Raw genomic sequence first — 25,505 nt, 5'->3', positions numbered from 1 at the left:
ACAGAAGTTTCCAACCCAGGTTATAGTAATAGGGGGAAAAAAACAAAAAAGACAATTCAGGGCCTGTTACATCTAAACTTTCATTGCAATATAATGAGCCAATCTCTCCCGTTTTGCTTCGCCAAAAAAGTTGTGACACAGTGAAAATGAATACTCATTCTTTCTTACATTAGGGATTGTGGTTTTAAAAATAATCCGCCAATGGTGAACTATGGAAATTTGCCTTGAATCCATGCCTGCCGAACTATTTCACCCATCACTAATTGCAAGTGCACATGGCGGGGGCTGCTGAGAAGTTAATCATCTGTTTTAGTTACGGAACTTGAGAAAAAAATTCAACCCGAATGAAATTAAGGCTGATTCCATACAAGGCGTAGGGCTGAATTTTCGCCAAGCGTTTTTCCGCTTGCCGAAAATATCAGCCCTACGCCTCGTGTGGCATCAGCCTTAAGAAGATTCCACTTTTTTTTTTTTTTTTTGTTTTGGTGACAAAATGAATTGTAAAGTTAGATTTTATCTTAATCTTATTTATTTGTAATAACGGTTTTCTCATAGATTCGCTAGCAATTCTGAATTTATTTTTTTCTTTTCTTAAATTTGAAAAAACTCCTAAATATTCTCATTTTTAATCTGCCTCTTGGATGCACTTGGCTAACAATGAGCTGTGGGTTTAGTCGTGAGCTTTATTTAGTAGTTTTAAAAGAAGAGCCCAGGTCGTAGCTGGAGACTGTAGGAGAACCAAACGTGAAAATAAAATGTTCTTTCTTATTTTAGGGATTGTGGTTTCAAAAATATTTGATCATTTTTCAGGTTGTCAAGATCATTTTGTTTCAGGCATAGGGTGCTTGTTTATTAAAAAACGGGATCATTTAAAAACAACTCGAACACAGTGAAATCACATCATTTTCGATGAGTTTGCTGAATTTCAGGTTAATCTAAAAAACTCAAATTGAAAAATACCTTGAATTTTGTTAATATAACTCCAGTTTACTTCTATATAAACTCACTGGCTTTTAGATGCGGAAGTGTCATATTTGGATTTTCTTAGCTTAATAAATCTCGGAAATTGTAAACAGTACTAAGGGCCGCCCCCTGGGATCATAGGATTCACGTTGCACACAAACAAACCAAGGGCACACATACATGCTAGGCCCATCAGCCAATGAATGGGCAGGGTTCTGCCTTTTGCTCCCACACTACTTCCTGTTACAGTTAGAGCTGTATTATTTCCTGTCAGGTGAGCTCTGAGGGAGCACACAGCCCATCACTAAATGGCGGCTCAAGGGAAAAGATGTACAAGGGCAATATTTACTGATATATATATTCCAGTTTGGTGAGATTCCATAATAGGTCATTTATTACATACATTTTCTGTATTCATTCTGAAGGTAAAGTTTTCTTTTTTTAATTAAAAAAAAAATAAAATAAAACATTTTTTAAATTTGTTCTCATTAAAAAAAAAAAAGAAATACAATTTTTTTTTCTAAAATGTTATGGAAAATTTCCGGTGATAAAAATAACTTGCTCATTTTTTGGCCCTTAAATTGCGGGGCTGTTGCTCTTCATTAAATGCTATGATATTGTGTTTACTGATCTCTTATGTGATCACATAGAATAGTGCTAAACTTAGAGACTAACCATCCAAAAACTCAATTCTCCCACTTTAGAGGAGAAGGAAAGTCATTTTGGCATTTTACTACCAATGGATTTGCCACATTAGTGCCACCTAGAACACTATATTTATTCTGCAGAAAGATTTATCATACCTGAGTCCTAGAAGAGCCCTAGAAGCCTTCTCTGATAGCAGCTGCCATTTTAGCTTGGTCTTGGTAGCTTCCTGCTGCAGTTATAGCCGTTATAGCTCAGATCACACATTCCTAAGGGAGGGGGGAGTGAGTTCTTATGCATTCTTATGGGAGGGGGGAGCAGGAGAAGGGAGGGGGAGAGAACTGAGTAGACTCGTGCCCGAAACCTGAAGGAACCCTAACAGAGGAAGACTGATACCGAAGAACATGTTCCCAGAAGAGAGACAAGGAATCCTGTGTTTCTTTTGATAGAGGACTCAGTGCAGCGTTTCTGTAAGTGCTTATGGCTGTATTTACATAGAGCTTTCTGATAAAGCTTACTTAGTTTTTACCTTTCCTTCTCCTTTAACATTATTACAACTACGCATACATTGGGAAAAACTCAAATAGGACTAACACTTGCCAACAGGTATTGTATGGATGATTATCATGCCAACTAAATGCCATAATAAGCCTGCCTTCTGCACCACCTTACCCCAAATATGACTCCCAGACCTATTATAACAGTCCCTAGAATGATAACAAATATCCAGGGAGCAGACAAACCACATGATAACTGTAGTGCAGACAATGTTGTGCCTTCTATGGATTTGGGAGATCCGCATAGAGTAATAGATTTATCTTCAAATATTTTTTCATTCCAAAAACTGGAAGTTGAAACACAAACAGTCAATTGGGTTGTGGCTTAAGTTAATGGCGCTTGTGCCTGATATGTTATGGAGCAAATGTGAAGCTATGTCGGAAATCATGTTGGAAGCAAAGTTCAAGTGGATGTGGCTTAGATCCCTAAACGCATTACTGCTAAATATGGTTATTTTATTGTGTCGGAGATCTTCATATTGAAGCTTTGCCAGTTTATGAAATGCCCGATGCTCTATTGCTGTCAGGTTGCAGGATAATAAGATGAGTACCTCTAAATGTAGAGCTTGGAGGAAAATATTGTATAATTCCCATATGGAAGGAGGTCTCTCCATGTTCAGGAATGTTTGGCTTTCAAGGCCCTTGAGTAAGTTCTCATTGCTGGCATTAATATTCATCCTTGACAAATTCAGATATTTCAGTAACTTTAGGTTAATAAATGGGTCGACCCCCAGACCCACTGACAATAACATGAGTGTTGCTGAAATCCAAGCTTTCAGTTTGTCACTTTCAGGAAAGGCAATTTCTTGTAATAGTTGCTCCGAATTGTAACTAAAATTCAAATATCGCAAACCAGAAAGACCTGTGAGTTGAGTTGTGCAGCGGGCGGGGGCGGGGGGGGGGGGGAGTGAACCCCGTTATGGCTTAGGTCCAGGTATTGCAGTTTTCTAAGCGTCTTTAGATGCCCGTCTTCTAAAATGATTGTTTTCATGTTACTGTTTATATGAAGACTTACTAATTCTGGGAAATTACTTGGGTTAATATCCGAGAGATTGGCCAATTTATTTTGATTTAGTATTAGTTCTGCCAAGGAAATGGGGCTGCAAATACAGGAAGAGACTCCACATGCGTTCCGGTTAAATCTAGTCTTTGAATGGTCGTCAGACAGGAGAACGCGGTGCTCGACTTCCATTATAGTTATATTGCATAAACCTTGTAATGTAGAGGGCTGGATGTCAGAGGTTGGGTCTTTATCATAAAATCCACCAATTCCAAGAATTTGGGTTGTTAATCCATTAAGTCCCACTAAAAGATTTGCAAGGTCACCGCGGTTGCCTTTAAGATCTAAACTATACAGATTGACGGAATCGAAAGAATTTGGTTCAATATATTCAATGTCGTTTCCCTTTAATATAAGGCTCAAATTATTGCTTTGCTTAAGAATTTCAACATCGGCAGCGAGAATCTTTGCAATTGGACTGGAAGTCCAGGACTCTCAGATTCTTTATGGGGAAATTGTGGGGAAGCTGCAAAGAGGAGATAAAGTTGTTTCCAAAGCTGAGGGTCTCCAAGTGCTGCAAGTGTTCCAGCGGGATAAAAGTCACATTTGTTAAAGGTATTTGTTGTAAGAAGAGATGTTTGAGGGCCAGTGGGCCATTGAATGCGCTCGCTGCAATGTATAGTATGGGGTTCCCGATTAGCACCAGGGTGTTTAGATGAATGTTGTTCTGGAAAACATCTTCGTACAGCAAGTTAATGTTGCATCTGTTAAAAGAGAAATAACACTATTAACAACTATTAACTATTAACAACGCCGTCGCAACTTTTTCATATCTGTTACGACTTGCGCGAATTGTCGTGACTTTTTCATGCTGTTACGACTTGCGCGAATTGTCGTGACTTTTTTGTATTGAGCGCTAGTAAACGGCGGGCAAACCTTTCCAATTTTTTGGCAACGGCTACAAAAAAGTCGCGACGATTCGCGCAAGTCGTAACGGTTACGAAAAAGTCGCAACAATTTCCGAAAAAGTCTCGACGGCGATGAAAAAATCGCAAAATACCGATCATTACGAAAAAAATGCATTCGGACGCTTTCGATTAGTAAATCGGCCCCTAAGTAGCAATGTAAATATGGCCATACATGCTCAGATTTGGTTGAGCAGTTTGGCTGATCTCACCCAACCATCTAGCAATGTATTGTCAGTTTGTGGTGGATCAGATCAATAACCAAGTGATTCTGTTTGATCGAGGATTGTCAGCCTTTGGGGAAAATCTCCCACTTTCTGCCAAAAGGAAGTGAAGTGAAGTGAAGCTTCCTGCTGTTCTTATTATTTGAGGGAAGGGAACTGATCAATACAAAATGGTTGTATTCATGTTTGGTCCTTTTACTGTATCCCCCCCCAGATCAGTCAGGTACCATATTGATTGGCCCTTGTATGCCCACCTTTAAGGCTCCAGGCACAGTGCCCATTTCAGCCAGTTCAAAAGAATCCAACATCTTGCCCTGTTGCTGCCTCCATAGGGGTGAATGGGATATATTTGAAAGCACCAGCTCTGATACTTTACAGCCCTACAATGTCAAAGTATATATATCCCCAACATTGGTAAAATTTAAATCCCATCATCCCGTTTATCTTTGATAATATACAATATACTTACGGGAGAACATTCAGATTTTCGTATTTTTATCACTTTTTAAAACCATGGCTATTGTGGTGGGATACTTTTATAGGAGAATTTTCTGTAGGATAAATAAACTTTGACTCTAACAACCAAGTTCTGCAGTAGGTGCCACGTACAGTAACACATATTACCTGCTTGGTGTTCACTGGCTCCCAGTACCCGGTACATAGAGCTTGACTACAGCTCTAGAATAAGAGAAAAGCCCAGAGCCAGTCTATGAGAGATGCTGAAGCTGTAGTTCAAACAGAGCTTGGGGTTCTTAGACTGGATATTGTTTACCTAAATCCTTGTTATTACACATTATAATATATATGTTTCAACCCAAAGGACCCAGGTGGGCAAATTACCTTTCTGGTTGCCTGGGTCATTACTCTTTGGGGAACATTGACTACGCATTATCAAATTGAAGAATACTGTCATGGGAAAACATAACCAACACAAAACACATCAGTTAATAAAGCTTTTCCAGCAGAATCCTGCATTGTAATCTGTAGATTTTGTAATGTTTATTTTTGAAATTCACATGGGGCTAGGCATATTCTTTATTTCCCAGGGTGCCACAGCCATGTGACCTGTGCTCTGATAAACTTCAGTCACACTTAACTGCTGCGCTGCAAGTTGGAGTGATATCCCCCCCCCCTCCCAGCAGCCGATCAGCAGAACTATGGGAAGGGAGCAAGTTAGCAGCTCCCAGTAGGTATCAGAATAGCACTCAATAGTAAGAAATCCAAGTCCGGCTTGGGACTCCTCCAGTTACATGGGAGTAGGAGAAACAATAGGTTAGCTGAAAGCAGTTCTAATGTGTAGCGCTGGCTCCTTCTGAAAGCTCAGACTCAGGCACAATGCACTGGGATGGCACCTACACTCCAATATTACAGCTAAAAATACATTTGTTGGTTCCAGAATAACATTTTAAACAGTGTAATTTAGAAATAAAAAGTATACCATAAAAATCATGCAGAATCCTTTTAAATGTTGTAAATGTGTGTTTTATAGAAAGGTCACTTCTTTGAACAGAAGCCAATCCTTAATCATGGAATGCTGACACGTCCAGCCTATGACTTACTGCTACAGGTGTTTTTACACTATGGCATGTACCTGGAGACTGCCTTGCCTGTTGCAATGATGGGTTTTGGGTCTGGTTTGTTTTTCCATGAAGAGGTTAAAGCTGCCGGCAGAGAATGAGCTCAGGGTGCCCTGACAATGCATACTAACACTGGCTGAGCACTTGCACAAATAAAATAGCCAATAAAACTCTGACAGATCCTGAATACAAATCAGAGCCAGGCACCCTGCCACAAGCCATACATAAGTACACAGCGAGAACAAATTTGGAGAGCATTACCTTGTCAGATCGAGAGGTGAAATGCATTTTAGCCGCATGAAGGTCGTATGATAAAGAGCGAAGAGCGAGTTGATTTACTAATATTTGTTTTTTTCTGGCCTTCAAAGTCATATAAACTCGACATGGTATAAATTCGAATTAAACTCGACCATTGTTGTATTTTTGTAAAATGTTACAATAATGCTGTTATCAGCCTTACAAAAATGTTGAGTTTACGTTCGAAAATCCCACATTTTTCGAGCCTAAAGTATCTTTCAATCTCAAAAAACTTAAGTTTAAATGCCCATTCTCTTCAATGATTCCTCTTTATTCTTCCCAAACAGGAATTGCTCCAAGTTTCACTTGAAACTGGGTGAAATAGATAACGGGATTAATTTCCCCTTGAAAATGTGTGAAATAGTAAACATTGATGGGATTAACTTCTCCTTGAAAGTGTGTGAATTTAAAACAATGAGGGGATTAACTTCTCCTTGAAAGTGTGTGAATTTGTAAACAATGATGGGATTAACTTCTCCTTGAAAGTGTGTGAAATAGAAAACAATGATGGGATTAACTTCCCCTTGAAAGTGTGTGAAATAGAAAACAATGATGGGATTAACTTCTCCTTGAAAGTGTGTGAAATAGAAAACAATGATGGGATTAACTTCTCCTTGAAAGTGTGTGAAATAGAAAACAATGATGGGATTCATTTCTCATTGAAAGTGTGTGAAATAGAAAACAATGATGGGATTAACTTCTCCTTGAAAGTGTGTGAAATAGAAAACAATGATGGGATTAATTTCCCCTTGAAAGTGTGTGAAATAGAAAACAATGATGGGATTAACTTCTCCTTGAAAGTGTGTGAAATAGAAAACAATGATGGGATTAACTTCTCCTTGAAAGTGTGTGAAATAGAAAACAATGATGGGATTAACTTCCCCTTAAAAGTGTGTGAAATAGAAAACAATGAGGGGATTAACTTCTCCTTGAAAGTGTGTGAATTTGAAAACAATGATGGGATTAACTTCCCCTTGAAAGAGTGTGAATTTGAAAACAATGATGGGATTAATTTCTCCTTGAAAGTGTGTGAAATAGAAAACAATGATGGGATTAACTTCCCCTTGAAAGTGTGTGAAATAGAAAACAATGAGGGGATTAACTTCTCCTTGAAAGTGTGTGAATTTGAAACCAATGATGGGATTAACTTCTCCTTGAAAGTGTGTGAAATAGAAAACAATGATGGGATTAACTTCCCCTTGAAAGTGTGTGAAATAGAAAACAATGATGGGATTAACTTCTCCTTGAAAGTGTGTGAAATAGAAAACAATGATGGGATTAACTTCTCCTTGAAAGTGTGTGAAATAGAAAACAATGAGGGGATTAACTTCTCCTTGAAAGTGTGTGAAATAGAAAACAATGATGGGATTAACTTCCCCTTGAAAGTGTGTGAAATAGAAAACAATGATGGGATTAACTTCTCCTTGAAAGTGTGTGAAATAGAAAACAATGATGGGATTAACTTCCCCTTGAAAGTGTGTGAAATAGAAAACAATGATGGGATTAACTTCTCCTTGAAAGTGTGTGAAATAGAAAACAATGATGGGATTAACTTCCCCTTGAAAGTGTGTGAAATAGAAAACAATGAGGGGATTAACTTCTCCTTGAAAGTGTGTGAAATAGAAAACAATGATGGGATTAACTTCTCCTTGAAAGTGTGTGAAATAGAAAACAATGAGGGGATTAACTTCTCCTTGAAAGTGTGTGAATTTGAAAACAATGATGGGATTAACTTCCCCTTGAAAGAGTGTGAATTTGAAACCAATGATGGGATTAACTTCTCCTTGAAAGTGTGTGAATTTGAAAACAATGATGGGATTAACTTCCCCATTAAACTGGGTGAAATGGACAACAATAAATGGGATTTACTTCTCCTTGAAAGTGTGTGAAATAGAAAACAATGAGGGGATTAACTTCTCCTTGAAAGTGTGTGAATTTGAAACCAATGATGGGATTAACTTCTCCTTGAAAGTGTGTGAAATAGAAAACAATGATGGGATTAACTTCTCCTTGAAAGTGTGTGAAATAGAAACCAATGATGGGATTAACTTCTCCTTGAAAGTGTGTGAATTTGAAAACAATGATGGGATTAACTTCTCCTTGAAAGTGTGTGAATTTGAAAACAATGATGGGATTAACTTCTCCTTGAAAGTGTGTGAAATAGAAAACAATGATGGGATTAACTTCCCCTTAAAAGTGTGTGAAATAGAAAACAATGAGGGGATTAACTTCTCCTTGAAAGTGTGTGAATTTGAAAACAATGATGGGATTAACTTCCCCTTGAAAGAGTGTGAATTTGAAAACAATGATGGGATTAATTTCTCCTTGAAAGTGTGTGAAATAGAAAACAATGATGGGATTAACTTCCCCTTGAAAGTGTGTGAAATAGAAAACAATGAGGGGATTAACTTCTCCTTGAAAGTGTGTGAATTTGAAACCAATGATGGGATTAACTTCTCCTTGAAAGTGTGTGAAATAGAAAACAATGATGGGATTAACTTCCCCTTGAAAGTGTGTGAAATAGAAAACAATGATGGGATTAACTTCTCCTTGAAAGTGTGTGAAATAGAAAACAATGATGGGATTAACTTCTCCTTGAAAGTGTGTGAAATAGAAAACAATGATGGGATTAACTTCCCCTTGAAAGTGTGTGAAATAGAAAACAATGATGGGATTAACTTCTCCTTGAAAGTGTGTGAAATAGAAAACAATGATGGGATTAACTTCTCCTTGAAAGTGTGTGAAATAGAAAACAATGAGGGGATTAACTTCTCCTTGAAAGTGTGTGAATTTGAAAACAATGATGGGATTAACTTCCCCTTGAAAGAGTGTGAATTTGAAACCAATGATGGGATTAACTTCTCCTTGAAAGTGTGTGAATTTGAAAACAATGATGGGATTAACTTCCCCATTAAACTGGGTGAAATGGACAACAATAAATGGGATTTACTTCTCCTTGAAAGTGTGTGAAATAGAAAACAATGAGGGGATTAACTTCTCCTTGAAAGTGTGTGAATTTGAAACCAATGATGGGATTAACTTCTCCTTGAAAGTGTGTGAAATAGAAAACAATGATGGGATTAACTTCTCCTTGAAAGTGTGTGAAATAGAAACCAATGATGGGATTAACTTCTCCTTGAAAGTGTGTGAATTTGAAAACAATGATGGGATTAACTTCTCCTTGAAAGTGTGTGAATTTGAAAACAATGATGGGATTAACTTCCCCTTAAAAGTGTGTGAAATAGAAAACAATGATGGGATTAACTTCTCCTTGAAAGTGTGTGAAATAGAAAACAATGATGGGATTAACTTCTCCTTGAAAGTGTGTGAAATAGAAAACAATGATGGGATTCATTTCTCATTGAAAGTGTGTGAAATAGAAAACAATGATGGGATTAACTTCTCCTTGAAAGTGTGTGGAATAGAAAACAATGATGGGATTAACTTCCCCTTGAAAGTGTGTGAAATAGAAAACAATGATGGGATTAACTTCTCCTTGAAAGTGTGTGAAATAGAAAACAATGATGGGATTAACTTCTCCTTGAAAGTGTGTGAAATAGAAAACAATGATGGGATTCATTTCTCATTGAAAGTGTGTGAAATAGAAAACAATGATGGGATTAACTTCTCCTTGAAAGTGTGTGAAATAGAAAACAATGATGGGATTAACTTCCCCTTGAAAGTGTGTGAAATAGAAAACAATGAGGGGATTAACTTCTCCTTGAAAGTGTGTGAAATAGAAAACAATGATGGGATTAACTTCCCCTTGAAAGTGTGTGAAATAGAAAACAATGAGGGGATTAATTTCTCCTTGAAAGTGTGTGAATTTGAAACCAATGATGGGATTAACTTCTCCTTGAAAGTGTGTGAATTTGAAAACAATGATGGGATTAACTTCCCCATTAAACTGGGTGAAATGGACAACAATAAATGGGATTTACTTCTCCTTGAAAGTGTGTGAAATAGAAAACAATGATGGGATTAACTTCTCCTTGAAAGTGTGTGAAATAGAAAACAATGATGGGATTAACTTCCCCATTAAACTGGGTGAAATGGACAACAATAAATGGGATTTACTTCTCCTTGAAAGTGTGTGAATTTGAAAACAATGATGGGATTAACTTCTCCTTGAAAGTGTGTGAAATAGAAAACAATGATGGGATTAACTTCTCCTTGAAAGTGTGTGAATTTGAAAACAATGATGGGATTAACTTCTCCTTGAAAGTGTGTGAAATAGAAAACAATGATGGGATTAACTTCTCCTTGAAAGTGTGTGAAATAGAAAACAATGATGGGATTAACTTCTCCTTGAAAGTGTGTGAATTTGAAAACAATGATGGGATTAACTTCTCCTTGAAAGTGTGTGAAATAGAAAACAATGATGGGATTAACTTCTCCTTGAAAGTGTGTGAATTTGAAAACAATGATGGGATTAATTTCTCCTTGAAAGTGTGTGAAATAGAAAACAATGATGGGATTAACTTCTCCTTGAAAGTGTGTGAAATAGAAAACAATGATGGGATTAACTTCCCCTTGAAAGTGTGTGAAATAGAAAACAATGATGGGATTAACTTCTCCTTGAAAGTGTGTGAAATAGAAACCAATGATGGGATTAACTTCTCCTTGAAAGTGTGTGAATTTGAAAACAATGATGGGATTAACTTCTCCTTGAAAGTGTGTGAAATAGAAAACAATGATGGGATTAACTTCTCCTTGAAAGTGTGTGAAATAGAAACCAATGATGGGATTAACTTCTCCTTGAAAGTGTGTGAATTTGAAAACAATGATGGGATTAACTTCCCCATTAAACTGGGTGAAATGGACAAGAATAAATGGGATTTACTTCCCCTTGAAAGTGTGTGAATTTGAAAACAATGATGGGATTAACTTCTCCTTGAAAGTGTGTGAAATAGAAAACAATGATGGGATTAACTTCTCCTTGAAAGTGTGTGAAATAGAAAACAATGATGGGATTAATTTCTCCTTGAAAGTGTGTGAAATAGAAAACAATGATGGGATTAACTTCTCCTTGAAAGTGTGTGAATTTGAAAACAATGATGGGATTAACTTCTCCTTGAAAGTGTGTGAAATAGAAAACAATGATGAGATTAACTTCTCCTTGAAAGTGTGTGAAATAGAAAACAATGATGGGATTAACTTCTCCTTGAAAGAGTGTGAATTTGAAAACAATGATGGGATTAACTTCTCCTTGAAAGTGTGTGAAATAGAAAACAATGATGGGATTAACTTCTCCTTGAAAGTGTGTGAATTTGAAAACAATGATGGGATTAATTTCTCCTTGAAAGAGTGTGAAATAGAAAACAATGATGGGATTAACTTCTCCTTGAAAGTGTGTGAATTTGAAACCAATGATGGGATTAACTTCTCCTTGAAAGAGTGTGAAATAGAAAACAATGATGGGATTAACTTCTCCTTGAAAGTGTGTGAAATAGAAAACAATGATGGGATTAACTTCCCCTTGAAAGTGTGTGAAATAGAAAACAATGAGGGGATTAACTTCTCCTTGAAAGTGTGTGAATTTGAAACCAATGATGGGATTAACTTCTCCTTGAAAGTGTGTGATTTTGAAAACAATGATGGGATTAACTTCCCCATTAAACTGGGTGAAATGGACAACAATAAATGGGATTTACTTCTCCTTGAAAGTGTGTGAAATAGAAAACAATGATGGGATTAACTTCTCCTTGAAAGTGTGTGAATTTGAAAACAATGATGGGATTAACTTCTCCTTGAAAGTGTGTGAAATAGAAAACAATGATGGGATTAACTTCCCCATTAAACTGGGTGAAATGGACAACAATAAATGGGATTTACTTCTCCTTGAAAGTGTGTGAATTTGAAAACAATGATGGGATTAACTTCTCCTTGAAAGTGTGTGAAATAGAAAACAATGATGGGATTAACTTCTCCTTGAAAGTGTGTGAATTTGAAAACAATGATGGGATTAACTTCTCCTTGAAAGTGTGCGAAATAGAAAACAATGATGGGATTAACTTCTCCTTGAAAGTGTGTGAAATAGAAACCAATGATGGGATTAACTTCTCCTTGAAAGTGTGTGAATTTGAAAACAATGATGGGATTAACTTCTCCTTGAAAGTGTGTGAAATAGAAAACAATGATGGGATTAACTTCCCCATTAAACTGGGTGAAATGGACAACAATAAATGGGATTTACTTCTCCTTGAAAGTGTGTGAATTTGAAAACAATGATGGGATTAACTTCTCCTTGAAAGTGTGTGAAATAGAAAACAATGATGGGATTAACTTCTCCTTGAAAGTGTGTGAAATAGAAAACAATGATGGGATTAATTTCTCCTTGAAAGTGTGTGAAATAGAAAACAATGATGGGATTAACTTCTCCTTGAAAGTGTGTGAATTTGAAAACAATGATGGGATTAACTTCTCCTTGAAAGTGTGTGAAATAGAAAACAATGATGGGATTAACTTCTCCTTGAAAGTGTGTGAAATAGAAAACAATGATGGGATTAACTTCTCCTTGAAAGTGTGTGAATTTGAAAACAATGATGGGATTAATTTCTCCTTGAAAGAGTGTGAAATAGAAAACAATGATGGGATTAACTTCTCCTTGAAAGTGTGTGAATTTGAAACCAATGATGGGATTAACTTCTCCTTGAAAGAGTGTGAAATAGAAAACAATGATGGGATTAACTTCTCCTTGAAAGTGTGTGAAATAGAAAACAATGATGGGATTAACTTCTCCTTGAAAGTGTGTGAATTTGAAACCAATGATGGGATTAACTTCTCCTTGAAAGTGTGTGAAATAGAAAACAATGATGGGATTAACTTCTCCTTGAAAGTGTGTGAAATAGAAAACAATGATGGGATTAATTTCTCCTTGAAAGTGTGTGAAATAGAAAACAATGATGGGATTAACTTCTCCTTGAAAGTGTGTGAATTTGAAAACAATGATGGGATTAACTTATCCTTGAAAGTGTGTGAAATAGAAAACAATGATGGGATTAACTTCTCCTTGAAAGTGTGTGAAATAGAAAACAATGATGGGATTAACTTCTCCTTGAAAGTGTGTGAATTTGAAAACAATGATGGGATTAATTTCTCCTTGAAAGAGTGTGAAATAGAAAACAATGATGGGATTAACTTCTCCTTGAAAGTGTGTGAATTTGAAACCAATGATGGGATTAACTTCTCCTTGAAAGAGTGTGAAATAGAAAACAATGATGGGATTAACTTCTCCTTGAAAGTTTGTGAAATAGAAAACAATGATGGGATTAACTTCTCCTTGAAAGTGTGTGAATTTGAAACCAATGATGGGATTAACTTCTCCTTGAAAGTGTGTGAATTTGAAAACAATGATGGGATTAACTTCTCCTTGAAAGTGTGTGAAATAGAAAACAATGATGCGATTTCCCCATTGAACTGGGTGAGATGGAAAACAATAATGGGATTTGCTTCTCCTTGAAAATATATCAAGCACAGGCTGTCACTGACTATTCTATTCCTCTAATATTCTAAGCCTCCATTGTACTTGACAAATCAAACTAGAGATGCACCAGTTTTTCGGGTTCGGCCAAACCCCCAAATCCATTGTAAGGGATTCGGCTGAATACCGAACAGAATCCTAATTAACATGTGCTAATTAGGATTTGGAAGGGTTAATTAATCTCCGTATGGGATCAATTAAAAGGTTCTGTTTTATTTCTACATAGAAAAAGGAAATCAGTTTTAAAATTTTGAATTATTTGATTAAAATGGAGTCTATGGGAGACGGGCATTCCGTAATTCGGAGCTTTCTGGATAACGGGTTTCCGGATAAGGGGTCCGATACCTGTACTTCCCTATCCCTACAGCTTGCAGTCAAATTAGTGATTGGTCCGTATTGGTTACTGCCCAGTGTAGATAAAGGAGCCCCAGTATGTGGCATTATAGTGTGGCTAACTGAAACATCTGTTGTGTGATACTGTGGCACATTAGCTAGGGTGGCTCTTTAGGAAAGGTATGCCTCTCACAGAATGTCTGTGGCACAGAGCAAATATGGAGGGTAACAGGGCTGAAAAGCCATTGTTGGTGTTGGAATTAAAAAGTTGTTGCTAGTGATAAAGGACTTGGAGTAAAGAAACCAAGAAGGGAGGGATGGGCTTGTACAGTTAAGAGAGCTGAGGATAAAAGCTAAAAGGCTCTAAATTAAATATCCATAATATTCCTGGCTTCATTTGTCCTAATAATGGCCGAGGCACAATCCAAGCGCAGGTTCCTATATACACAGACTGCCAGCGTTTTGGTTTTACAATGAACCTTCATTTGCTTGTTACATGTGCTTAGTAAAATTGGCAGGGGCCTTATTTGTGCAAAAACTCAGTTATGAATAAAACACAGGCGAATACCAGCTTGAAGTTACCCTGGGCAGCGACGGGCCGAGGCAACTGGGCGCCCTAGGCAACCCGGTCGGCCACCTCGCCCCGTGTGTTTTAACACGCATGCGCAGTTCGAGCGCGGCGCAGTGTGCGATGCGCGGTACGAAGTGGCGCGACACAAACTGTACTAGGGGTAGGCAGGAGAGGCTGGTGCCCCCCAATCGTTGCGCCCTAGGCAGCTGCCTCTTCTGCCTACCCCTAGTTCTGACCCTGGGTGTTGTGATCTCTTACTATGAAAAAGCTGTTGCCATTTCTGGCTGAGTGAATTCTCAAGATAAAAAATGAATAGGTTTTAAATTTGTTTTGCTTTTTTCCCAAAAGTAAGTTTCAAATAAATGTATTTTCTGTCCCAGCCCCTTCCTATTTTTCTACAGCTCAGTAAGCCTAGTCATGAATGCTCCAGACTGTAACAATTTGATATATTATTTGCCAGCATTTCTAAGGTGCAACTGACATTTGCCAGCAGCTAATGTATCAAATTGTAACACTTCAGAGCATTTTAAAACCATAATATTTAATGGCAAAATCAGCAAATTATGTGAGCCGTGACTGGTAGCCTTGCTTGAAATATCTGAACTATGAGCTCTGTCTGTGCTTCAAAGAGACATCTAACCTTCAGCTTATCCTTACAGAGAAACCAGCTTTGCAGTCCCAGGAGTGAGCGCTCGGGGAGTGACAGGAGAAGCACAAACCTGTAATGGCTGCACCTCTGTGAAACATGTCTGCGCCTTCTCTTTCAGCCAAAAACTGGCCCACTGTTTGCAGTCACCGCGGCTGAAAGTGTTTAATGGCCTATGCAAAGGCCCCATTGCTATTGGTAGCAGCGTTTGTAGAATTACATCTTCTTTTCTTTTCCCTTGTAGTACAGGTATGGGATCCATTATCCGGAAACCCATTATCCAGAAAGCTCCGAATTATGCAATGCCTGTTTCCTATAGACTCCATTTTAATCAAATAATTAATATTTTTAAAATGATTTCCTTTTTCTCTGTAATAATAAAACAGTACCTGTACTTGATCCCAACTAAGATATAATTACCCCTTATTGGGGCAGAACAGCCCTATTGGGTTTATTTAATGGTTAAATGATTCCCTTTTCTCTGTAATAATAAAACAGTACCTGTACTTGATCCCAACTAAGATATAATTACCCCTTATTGGGGCAGAACAGCCCTATTGGGTTTATTTAATGGTTAAATGATTCCCTTTTCTCTGTAATAATAAAACAGTACCTGTACTTGGTCCCAACTAAGATATAATTACCCCTTATTGGGGCAGAACAGCCCTATTGGGTTTATTTAATGGTTAAATGATTCCCTTTTCTCTGTAATAATAAAACAGTACCTGTACTTGATCCCAACTAAGATATAATTACCCCTTATTGGGGGCAGAACAGCCCTATTGGGTTTATTTAATGGTTAAATGATTCCCTTTTCTCTGTAATAATAAAACAGTACCTGTACTTGATCCCAACTAAGATATAATTTCCCCTTATTGGGGGCAGAACAGCCCTATTGGGTTTATTTAATGGTTAAATGATTCCCTTTTCTCTGTAATAATAAAACAGTACCTGTACTTGATCCCAACTAAGATATAATTACCCCTTATTGGGGGCAAAATAACCCTATTGGGTTTAATTAATGGTCTATTGATTTTTTTTAGTGGACTTAAGGTATGGAGATCCAAATTATGGAAAGACCCCTTATCTGGAATACCCTTGGTCCCGAGCATTCTGGATAACAGGTCCCATAGCTGTACTTGTGTGTAGTACTAGTGTGTGAACTAATTTCTTTTTTCTCGAAGCCTGAGCGCATTTCAACATTTGAATCACCCAGTGCAAAAAAACAGTGGGAAAGACATGTAAAGTGCAAGGGTGCAATGACTCTCCTTTAAAAAAGGAAGCGTCCAGGTATCCTGACCGCCCAGCCAAAAGGCACGAAGCAGCAGAATCTTCCTCCTTCCGCAGACTAGGGAAGACCCCTTTATCCCCGATAATGCCATACATACATTATCCAATGTATTTTTGCTGGCAATCTCAGCACTAATTCCCTTCTAACTACTTGTAGCCTATAGCTACTTCCTAATTGTTTTACAGAGATGGGGTCCTAACCACTTCCAAGCTCCTTGTAGAGGCCTGAGCTTTCTGAGCTAATAAACCTAACTAAAATCTATAGATAATATGAGTCCAGATTTATGGTTCTGAACTCTTCTACAGTTTGCATGTAATTTAAATGTAACACGTCAAACATGCCTTGTGGCACGAGCAGTTGGCAAATCTCTCCGGGTATATATGAATCAGGATTTAGGTAAAGGGCAAACATGGTCCCTGAGTCGTAGCCAGGAATCCATGCATGACCCACACAAACTGCAGACTAAAGATAGGCCATATACTGGCAACAAGAAGCCTATTATTATTGAGCATCTAAAGGTAACACCACCATCATTATTGAGAACTGAGCTTTTATACCAAAAAGAGGCTTATGACATTTCTATTGGCAAGGGCCATACAACGACAACAAAATGCCTATTGTAATTCACTATCTAATGATAGCACCAGCATCATGACTGAGAACTAAGTGTTCCCACCAAGAAGAGGCTCATAGCGTGCCTAATGGAAGCACACAAGCAACATGTGACTGGAACCATTCCTAACCTTGATACATGAAGTGCTACATTACTTAAAGTAATTAGTAGATTTGCTTTACTATTCATTACTTTACCCACTGCACCATCTCACCCAGACATATGAAGCTACAAGTAACATGCTCAACCACATAGTTTTATACTGTTAATATAATGAAAATGGTGGCCAGTACTCCCTACAGTAGGAAGACAACTTCAGAAGAAGAGGAAACTTTTCTGATGTTCCTTCTTAGGAATCATCTGAGCAGCTTCTTCAGTTCATCTGACTGGTATGGGAAGTCCTCAGCATATAAACTCTTCCACTAATCCAATCACAATCACATGCCCAATGGCATTGGCGGAAGTGACATCAGGAAGCGTGATGTCACTTCTGCCTCTCACCCTGTCACCTCTGCCATTGTATTTTATAGCAAAGAATCTAGCGGCAATGGGAGAGATTTAAAAAAAAAAAAAATTTTAGTAACCCTATAGACATATGAAGGCCTTCCCGTAAAGCTGTCTCTATGCTAACTATGCCCCCTCCCCCGTATACTAATCTGCAGGTAAATCTAATGGCGGTTATTATACATTAGTTGAGATGGAGAAATCAATTCAATTTCCTTTCTGCTGTTCAGCGAGTGACGCACACTTCATTTACCCCTCTATGAATTTGTATAGAATTTATCAGGTATGATGGACAGAGTCGAGGCAGTGCTGCCCTATCGTAATGACAAGGAACAATCAGTGAGGTTCAATTAACTCATGAAGCACCTTTGTAGTCGTTGGAGTAACCGGCAGTTTGTTTTTCTCAGCAGATTGAAGGCTGAAGATTTTGAAAGCAATGCATATTTTCTATATTTGTTGTTCCTGTATTCAAAAAAATTGCCCCTCCTTCATGTCTGAGAGATACTGTGTTCACAAGTTAACGTTTGGCCAATAGACCATCCTACCACTGTAACTGCTACCTAGGCCACAGGGAGCCACTGTTTCAAGCCTGTGAATGAGGTGAAATTGTCAGAACAATCGCAGCTGCTCCTGGTGGTTTGTCTTAATACATATATGCTGATAAACAGTACTCCTTAATCCAAAACTGAATGTTCAAATACTCAGCCTTACTGCTCACAATGTGCGATCAATCCCCAGTGGCTCACCGCCTGGCCCTTTGGAATATCACAGAATAAGAGGAGAGCACCTTCATGCAGGTTAACTGCTTTAGCATTTATTCAAACCAGTGCACACCAACAATACTCCTTATTCAGATAACATATAGCAAGTTACTGTTTATGAGCATTTATATTAGCATTGAGTCCAGATTAGGACTAGGCTACACAGCCATTAGCAGATTGATATCTAAGGGTAGAGAAAGCAGAAACACAATGTGTGTCTCTTGGAAAGTGTTTATGTTGGTTGGAGGAACCAAAAGAATCGGTGTACTGGATGGTGTTTAGTCTTCGAAAATGTAAAGGCTCATTTTTAAGTGCAGTGTACAAAGTACAATTTTCAGAAGCAAACTGGGTTTTTTTGTACCCACGATACTGCGTTTATTTTCTCCAAGTCCTCCAGCATCATTGCTTTTGAACGGCAAATTGCATCCGCCACATATGTGCCCCATGCTAGCACCCTGGTCAGGCAGACCCTTGCCCAACCTATATCCGCAACCCAGTACAGGTTGGGCAGTTTTTGTGTATTAAGCTCTAAACTCACATTTTGATAAATCTGCCCCTAACAGTTGCTAAGACATGCAGCAGTGTCAGACCAAGTTGTATTTGCACCCAAGGCACAGCACCCTGCCATCTCACCTCCCCCCCACTGCCCCTGCCACAAACACCACTTTTTGTGCCTACATCCCCCCTGCCACTTGGCTCACTTGCACCATTTCGAGTCTTACTTTCCCCAGTCACTCACTCACCTTCTCTCCTGCTGGTTGCACACCTACCCCCAATGTTAACTACCTCACTGCCCCATCTCTAGTTGCACCCTAGGCAGCTGCCTCTGCTACACTAAGCTGAAGCAAAGAAAAAAAAAATATGGCTAAGTAGTATAGTGGGTGGATGTGTTTTTCCTGCTGTAACATAAATAATATTGATGCGACCCATGTACTGCAGCATTTACGAACTGTTTTCAATGACATTACTCTAGATATTGAAACTTGTAATATTTATAGTCTATTAACTTAATGGGACTCATTTGCAATAATGTTTTTATGTGCTGCCCACACAGGAACGCATGAGTACACAGGGTGCCTGGATGGGGATTTCAATCTCACTTTCCCATACACTAACGCAATTTAAGGAGAAACTCATTTGAAAAATATACTAACTCTAGGCAGACCATACCTTGGTCATACGCAAACCACAGACCAGCTCTGAGAGTCAGCAAGTCCCCAACAGAGTCAGACTGGGGTATTCAGAGCCCACCACCCAGCCTCTGCCACTCCTGCTCCGCCTCCAGCCACCACTGTTCCTGCCCCGCAGTGCTACTTACTTTACTGTTAAAATTAAAGATGGCTGTGTGTTCCACTGTGGAACGCACACCCATTTATATTTTTTTCTATGGTGCCACCTTTAACCATACTGTGCATGTGCACCACGCAACCTCTAATGTAACATATACTGTAAGTTTTATAGTTTACATTACCACTGTAATATAACTGGATCCCTTTAATAGCACAGTATAATATTGTATTGGAAGGGTTGCGTAAGGGCTCAATTACGTATCAGTAGCCACAGTGCACACTTTCACTCCTTCAGTATCAATTCTATAACTGATATTATATGAAGGAATGACATTGGAGCTCTAGGCAAGAATGTGGCATTGTAAGTGTAACACATTGTGGCAATTTTTTGTGCAATTCTGTAAATGAGAGAACAAGATTTATAAATCTTGAAGCTCTAATGTAATGTAAAGGATAGCAACTCGCACATAAGGGAGGGGGGTGAAAAGGAAAAAAACACTTGCAGCAATACATTTTAATAAATGTCTAATTTCAATGAAACTTTATAAAAATAACGAGAACAATAAGAAGATAGGCCCCCTTACCTCAGCGCACATGATCCCTGCAGCAGGGCCCAATCCTGGGGCAGGGCAGAGTGAAGGAGCAGCAGTAGAATGCAGTGCAGAACCATTACTAGGTGCCTTGTTCCACAGATTTAATCTCAGTTATGTCCCTGAGAAGGTCTCTGCCAGGAAAGGAGTAGTGAGGCAAAGCTCCATAACAAAACATTTCCTTGTAGTTGCCGTACAGTCATAAAGTATTTAGGGCATACAGTATGGCCAACATGACCATTATACCAGTCTATTCTGGACACTTCTCATAGCAGAAAGTCACAACTTCACATAATAGCCAGAAGTTCACTTTGTAATATCATAAGAATAAATGTTTGAAAAAAATTTGGTAAATATCCATTAAAAGGTAATTAATATAGTTGTTTAGAGATCTAATTATTCTCCAGCAGATAACTCTGCACATGTTGTATGAAAAACAGTTTTACAATATAGACAGGTGAAGACCTCATTATGTTCTATGGTGTGTCTGTCTGGCATATCTGTGTCCCAAGTCATTGGTTGGAGTCTGAGATTTCCCATGATGCTGTGCAAGGCATCTCAGACTACAGTGGATTCTTCTGGAAGTTAAACTTGGGGTGTATTTGGAACAAAAGGAATTAGAATTTATTCAGAAGAGATGAAATATATTTCTAAATTCAGACCATGGAGTTTAATATTCTTGTTTAATCAATCATTATGTGCACTTTTCTTTGGCCTGTCTCCCAAGCACAAAAAGATGGATTACAAAGGAAACCTGATAGGAATCATAATACTTTCCATCATTATTAAAGAAGCCGCATATTTCATCACATTTATTGCTGTCGTTAACCCCCATAAACAATTAGTGTGCCTTTAATATCAATATATGTGAAAGTAGTAACTGAAAGCAATTATTTCTATATCCCTGTTCTGTTAGTGGGTTTTATGTAAATAAAAGTGCATTTAACTTTCAGGTACTTTCTCCTTTCCAACATTTCTAGATTAATGATTAAACCATTGTATCCTGAAAACACTAAGGCGGCAGTGTGCGTCTATGGGACCTTAGTCAGCCTTAGGTGGGAATAAAATGCAATTTATTACTTGTATCTATATATTTTATAGAAAAAAAACATGGCTGTGCTATTGGTTCAGCAGTCTAAAGCAACTGGGCCTACTGAGTGAGGCTATGTGGCTGAGGCTGACCTGAAGAAGAAACTTGGATGGGTGGTGAAATGGTTTCATGATTGCTCCATATCACTACTAGATAATGTGCTCTAGTTGCTTTAGACCAGTGGTCCCCAACCAATGGCTCATGAGCAACATGTTGCTCCCAGCAGCCTCAATCAAGGCAAGTTTTGGTTTCATTAGACCATGTGTACTGCCAAATAGAGCCCCGTGTAGTCTGCTAGCCCACATGGGGCTTTCAAATAACCAATCACAGCCCTTCTTGGTCACCCCCTAGAAACTTTTTCATGTCTGTGTTGCTCCCCCATTTTTTTTTTTATATTTAAATGGGCTAGTAGGATAATTCTGCAGTGCATTACTCACTTTTTTTGATTATCTATGGGAATAAATGGCTAAGCTGCTCATTAAACCTGCCCATGAGTAGAGTAGATCTAGCATTTAAAATGACTGCAGCCCCGAGAGAAAGGTTTGGCCCTTGCCCCTAGAATACCTTAAGCATCATGAACAATAAAAACTCAATATAATAATTATTAAGAAACACATTTCACAATGTAATTATGTTCATTAGACAGTTTATATCATTGCAAATTTGAATTCAGCATAAGAATTTTCAAGACCTGCTTGGTGGTGGCACTTTTTTTTTTTTTTTTTTCTTTGCTCCAAACTGTCCTTAGTAAGATGTTTTACTACATAAACTGCGCACTGACGCAAAGGACAAAACAATTCATGTTTTTGCTGGTGGTGAAGTCACAATGTGTCCACAAATAATATCTTTATGCACAAATGGAAAAATAATTTGCATTGTGCATTTCTTTTCTGGTAATGCCATTTATTGTAATGCTGGGCTTAGCTTATATCTGGGGACTTTGTTCTTCACCACTCACCCTTGTTTCTGTGGCAGAGATGTGAGGGACACACTGCATAGTGCTTTCAATTTAGCCTGATAACTACAAGGTAATCACAATATCAGTGAAGAAGAGGAATACAATAGGCAGGCAGGATTAGCAATATGAGATTACTGATAATTTTACCCACCTCTGGACTCTTGCCAACTTTGTCATTTTTATGCACCACAAAACCAAAATTTACAACCATTATTATATAAATGATACCATTATGTGATACTTATGTATAAATGATACTCTGTAAAGTTTTAAACCAGTCACAGACACTTTGCTCTAATACTAACTAACAGTGCATGTTTTTACTTATGTGCATAGAGAGGGAAAAAATAAGGGAGCACTGGCAAAAAAAACAACAACCCCCCCCCCCACATGTATAATTGTTGTGCCAGTTACCCTTTGCTCCTAACTTCCATAGAACTGGTAGATGGAATGGGTGTTGCCAATCAGGATTTGGCTTTGCTTTTATTGAGTTAAGAATGGAATTGGTAATCAGTTAATCATGTTCAAATATGGTAAAAAAAAACTTCAAGAATGCAATGTATACAAATGTAGAACCTCAGCCCATATTAGATTATATATTAGATATATATCTTGTACAAAGGCTTTACTCTTAGGGTTATAGGCTGTAATGGGTAAATAAAGGCTAGAAATAATCTACGAGAAATGGATAAATATTTGGGATGATATTTAATCAGCTAACGACTGTCCATTCCACTTTGGATCTTTTTTTTTTAATTTTCCAATGCCAGATTATCATAGTGACACATGAGCTTGCTTTAGGCAAAGAACTTTACTGAATGAACTTAATCTACTCCACATTGGGGGTCATGAAGAAAGAGCTGACTATCTTATCGACAGCTGGTGTTCCAACTACATTTCACTTTCCATCAGTAGCTGTTTTAGTCGCCTATTATTTCCAACACTACTCAGCCACATTCCCAATGTTTTAGTCTTGTTGCACTTGGGCACCCAATGTCATTACATTCCTATACACTGATATGTTTCATATAACTATTGGCTTGCATACTGATAAACTTACTGCTTTCTCTTTGTCTAGGTAACAAACGTGGGTGTTATCAGCACATCGGAAGCTTAATAAGCTTTAGCTGAGCAATATCATTGTTTTGAGCAATTTTCTAAATACGTCTATTGCTGGGCAGTGGGCACACATTGGTCAACTTTTATCCTGCAGGCCAGATGGTTTCAGAAGTTGAGGTGAAGGCTCATGTGAGGTCCTCATACAGCAAATTGGTTCATAGTTAGTATGTTTCTCTGGTATGGCCAATCATAGTTGAAGTGATCCAAGCACAGTTTGGCTGGTCATTGCCAGGGGGAGCTATAATTGTTCATAAAATATCATTTGTAAACCAGATTTGTGCTGTTGCTATTATGGACATTTTGTTACATAACTCTGGAATTATAGAAACTAAAGAAGAAAAAAAGTTTATTTAATGCTTTTAAAATGTTCATTTGTGCCACATTAACTGCCATTAAAAGAAATCTATTGCTTTGGCCAGTCTTAAGCGCACTCATTTATTTATTGCTATTAATTAATAATTAGCTCCGAGAATACTTTTCTGCAGTTACTCAACTGTCTGTATGTACAATTAATCGCCCCTTGGATAAAAAGAAATTCTACAAATACAAAGTAAAACATATTAATTGAACACCTGAGCCAGGAGACTTTATTTTCCCAACAAACCCATTTGCCTCTTTGGCCTGTTGCATTTTAAAGCAGGGCACTTTTTATGCAGTTCCTTGGAATTATATATTATACAGATAAACAGGATATTGTACTGGTATAGGACTTGTACAATAGAATGTTCTGGACCTGGGGTTTTACGGATAAGGGGTCTTTTTGTAATTTAAACTTTACCAGCTAGGAAATGTTTTAAATGTTAAATAAACCCAATATGATGGTTTTGCCTCCAATAAGGATTCATTATATCTTAGCTGGGTTCAAGTACAAGGTACAGTTTTTTTTACAGAGTTAAAGGAAATAATTTTTAAAAATGAGAATGATTTGCTTATAATGGAGTCTATGGGAAATGGCCTTTCCATAATTCTGAGCAGGACAATATTCAGACTATAGAATGAACTGCAGTGTAGGGTTGCCTCTCCTGTTGCCTTATCATAACCCACATCCACAGGTCCAATTAAAGGTACCTGCAGAATACTGATTCCCAACCATGATGCTCCCCAACCCCTTGGATGTTGCTCCCAGTGGCCTTTAAAGCAGGTGCTTATGTTTACATTTCTGGCTGGGAGGCAAGTTTTGGTTGCATAAAACCATGTACTGCCAAAACAAGCCTTCTGTAGGCTCCCAGTCCACATTGCGCTACCGAGTAACCAATCACAGCTCTTTTTGGGCATCCCCTGGGAACTTTTTTTAATGCTTGTGTTGATCCCCAACATTTTTTATATTTAAATGTTGCTCACCAGTAATAAAAGCTTTTGGACCCCTGCTGTAGAAGGAGGCGCACACACTCCTTTAGGTGTAAAGATGGCCGTACATGGGCCGATTTTAAAACAGATGGTACCTATACTCGCCGTTCTAATTCTAGGGCCAAACTACTGAATTAGCCCAATATTGGCCACTTGTAGGTGGGCATATAGTGAGAAGATCCACTCGCTTGGCAACATCACCAAGTGTGCGGATCTTTCTGTGTATGGTCGACTTTAGTATATACCCCATTAGCCACTCACAGTAGCACAGAAACAAAACCTATGCTTGCCTAATCTCAGAACGTCATTGGCCATTTTTCTGCTCCCAGGCCCCACACTGCTAAGACCCTATACAACTTCAACCTTGATGGTTCATTTGGAACACATTGAGCAGCAGTAGTTATGTATTCTATAGTTTGCGCCAATGTAATAAATGTGATATGCAGAGTTTTACATTGAATGAATCAAAGCATGACAGCATCTTAGTGTGTATAATCTTGTGTGTTTATACTGTGAGCCTAAAGTGCAAGCTGATCTCATGTGATTTGAGGCAAATTTCCACTTGATTCTGATTTATGTCAGAATTCTACACAGATCCCCCCTGTTCCATGACTTTCTCATCAACCTTCCTTGGGAAGAAAAATCCCTTTGAATGCTATGTGTAAAGAAGCACTGGGCTCTA

The 25,505-nt window shown here is 38.1% G+C and overlaps 1 protein-coding gene across 1 annotated transcript in view; it reads right to left on the bottom strand.

Moving 5' to 3' along the window:
- cd180 (CD180 molecule) overlaps positions 1 to 25,505 on the bottom strand; it is a 49,253-nt gene that overhangs the window by 5,046 nt on the left and 18,702 nt on the right. The window contains 6 exon segments of the mRNA XM_031906627.1: positions 2,281 to 2,446; positions 2,448 to 2,869; positions 3,276 to 3,350; positions 3,472 to 3,634; positions 3,636 to 3,929; positions 6,193 to 6,266. Coding sequence (XP_031762487.1) covers positions 2,281 to 2,446; positions 2,448 to 2,869; positions 3,276 to 3,350; positions 3,472 to 3,634; positions 3,636 to 3,929; positions 6,193 to 6,266 — 1,194 coding nt within the window.

This window comes from Xenopus tropicalis, chromosome 1, assembly GCF_000004195.4.
Source record: "Xenopus tropicalis strain Nigerian chromosome 1, UCB_Xtro_10.0, whole genome shotgun sequence".
Classification (NCBI taxonomy): domain Eukaryota; kingdom Metazoa; phylum Chordata; class Amphibia; order Anura; family Pipidae; genus Xenopus; species Xenopus tropicalis.
Note: the sequence above shows the minus strand (reverse complement) of the source record. Positions and strands in the feature narration are given on the sequence as shown.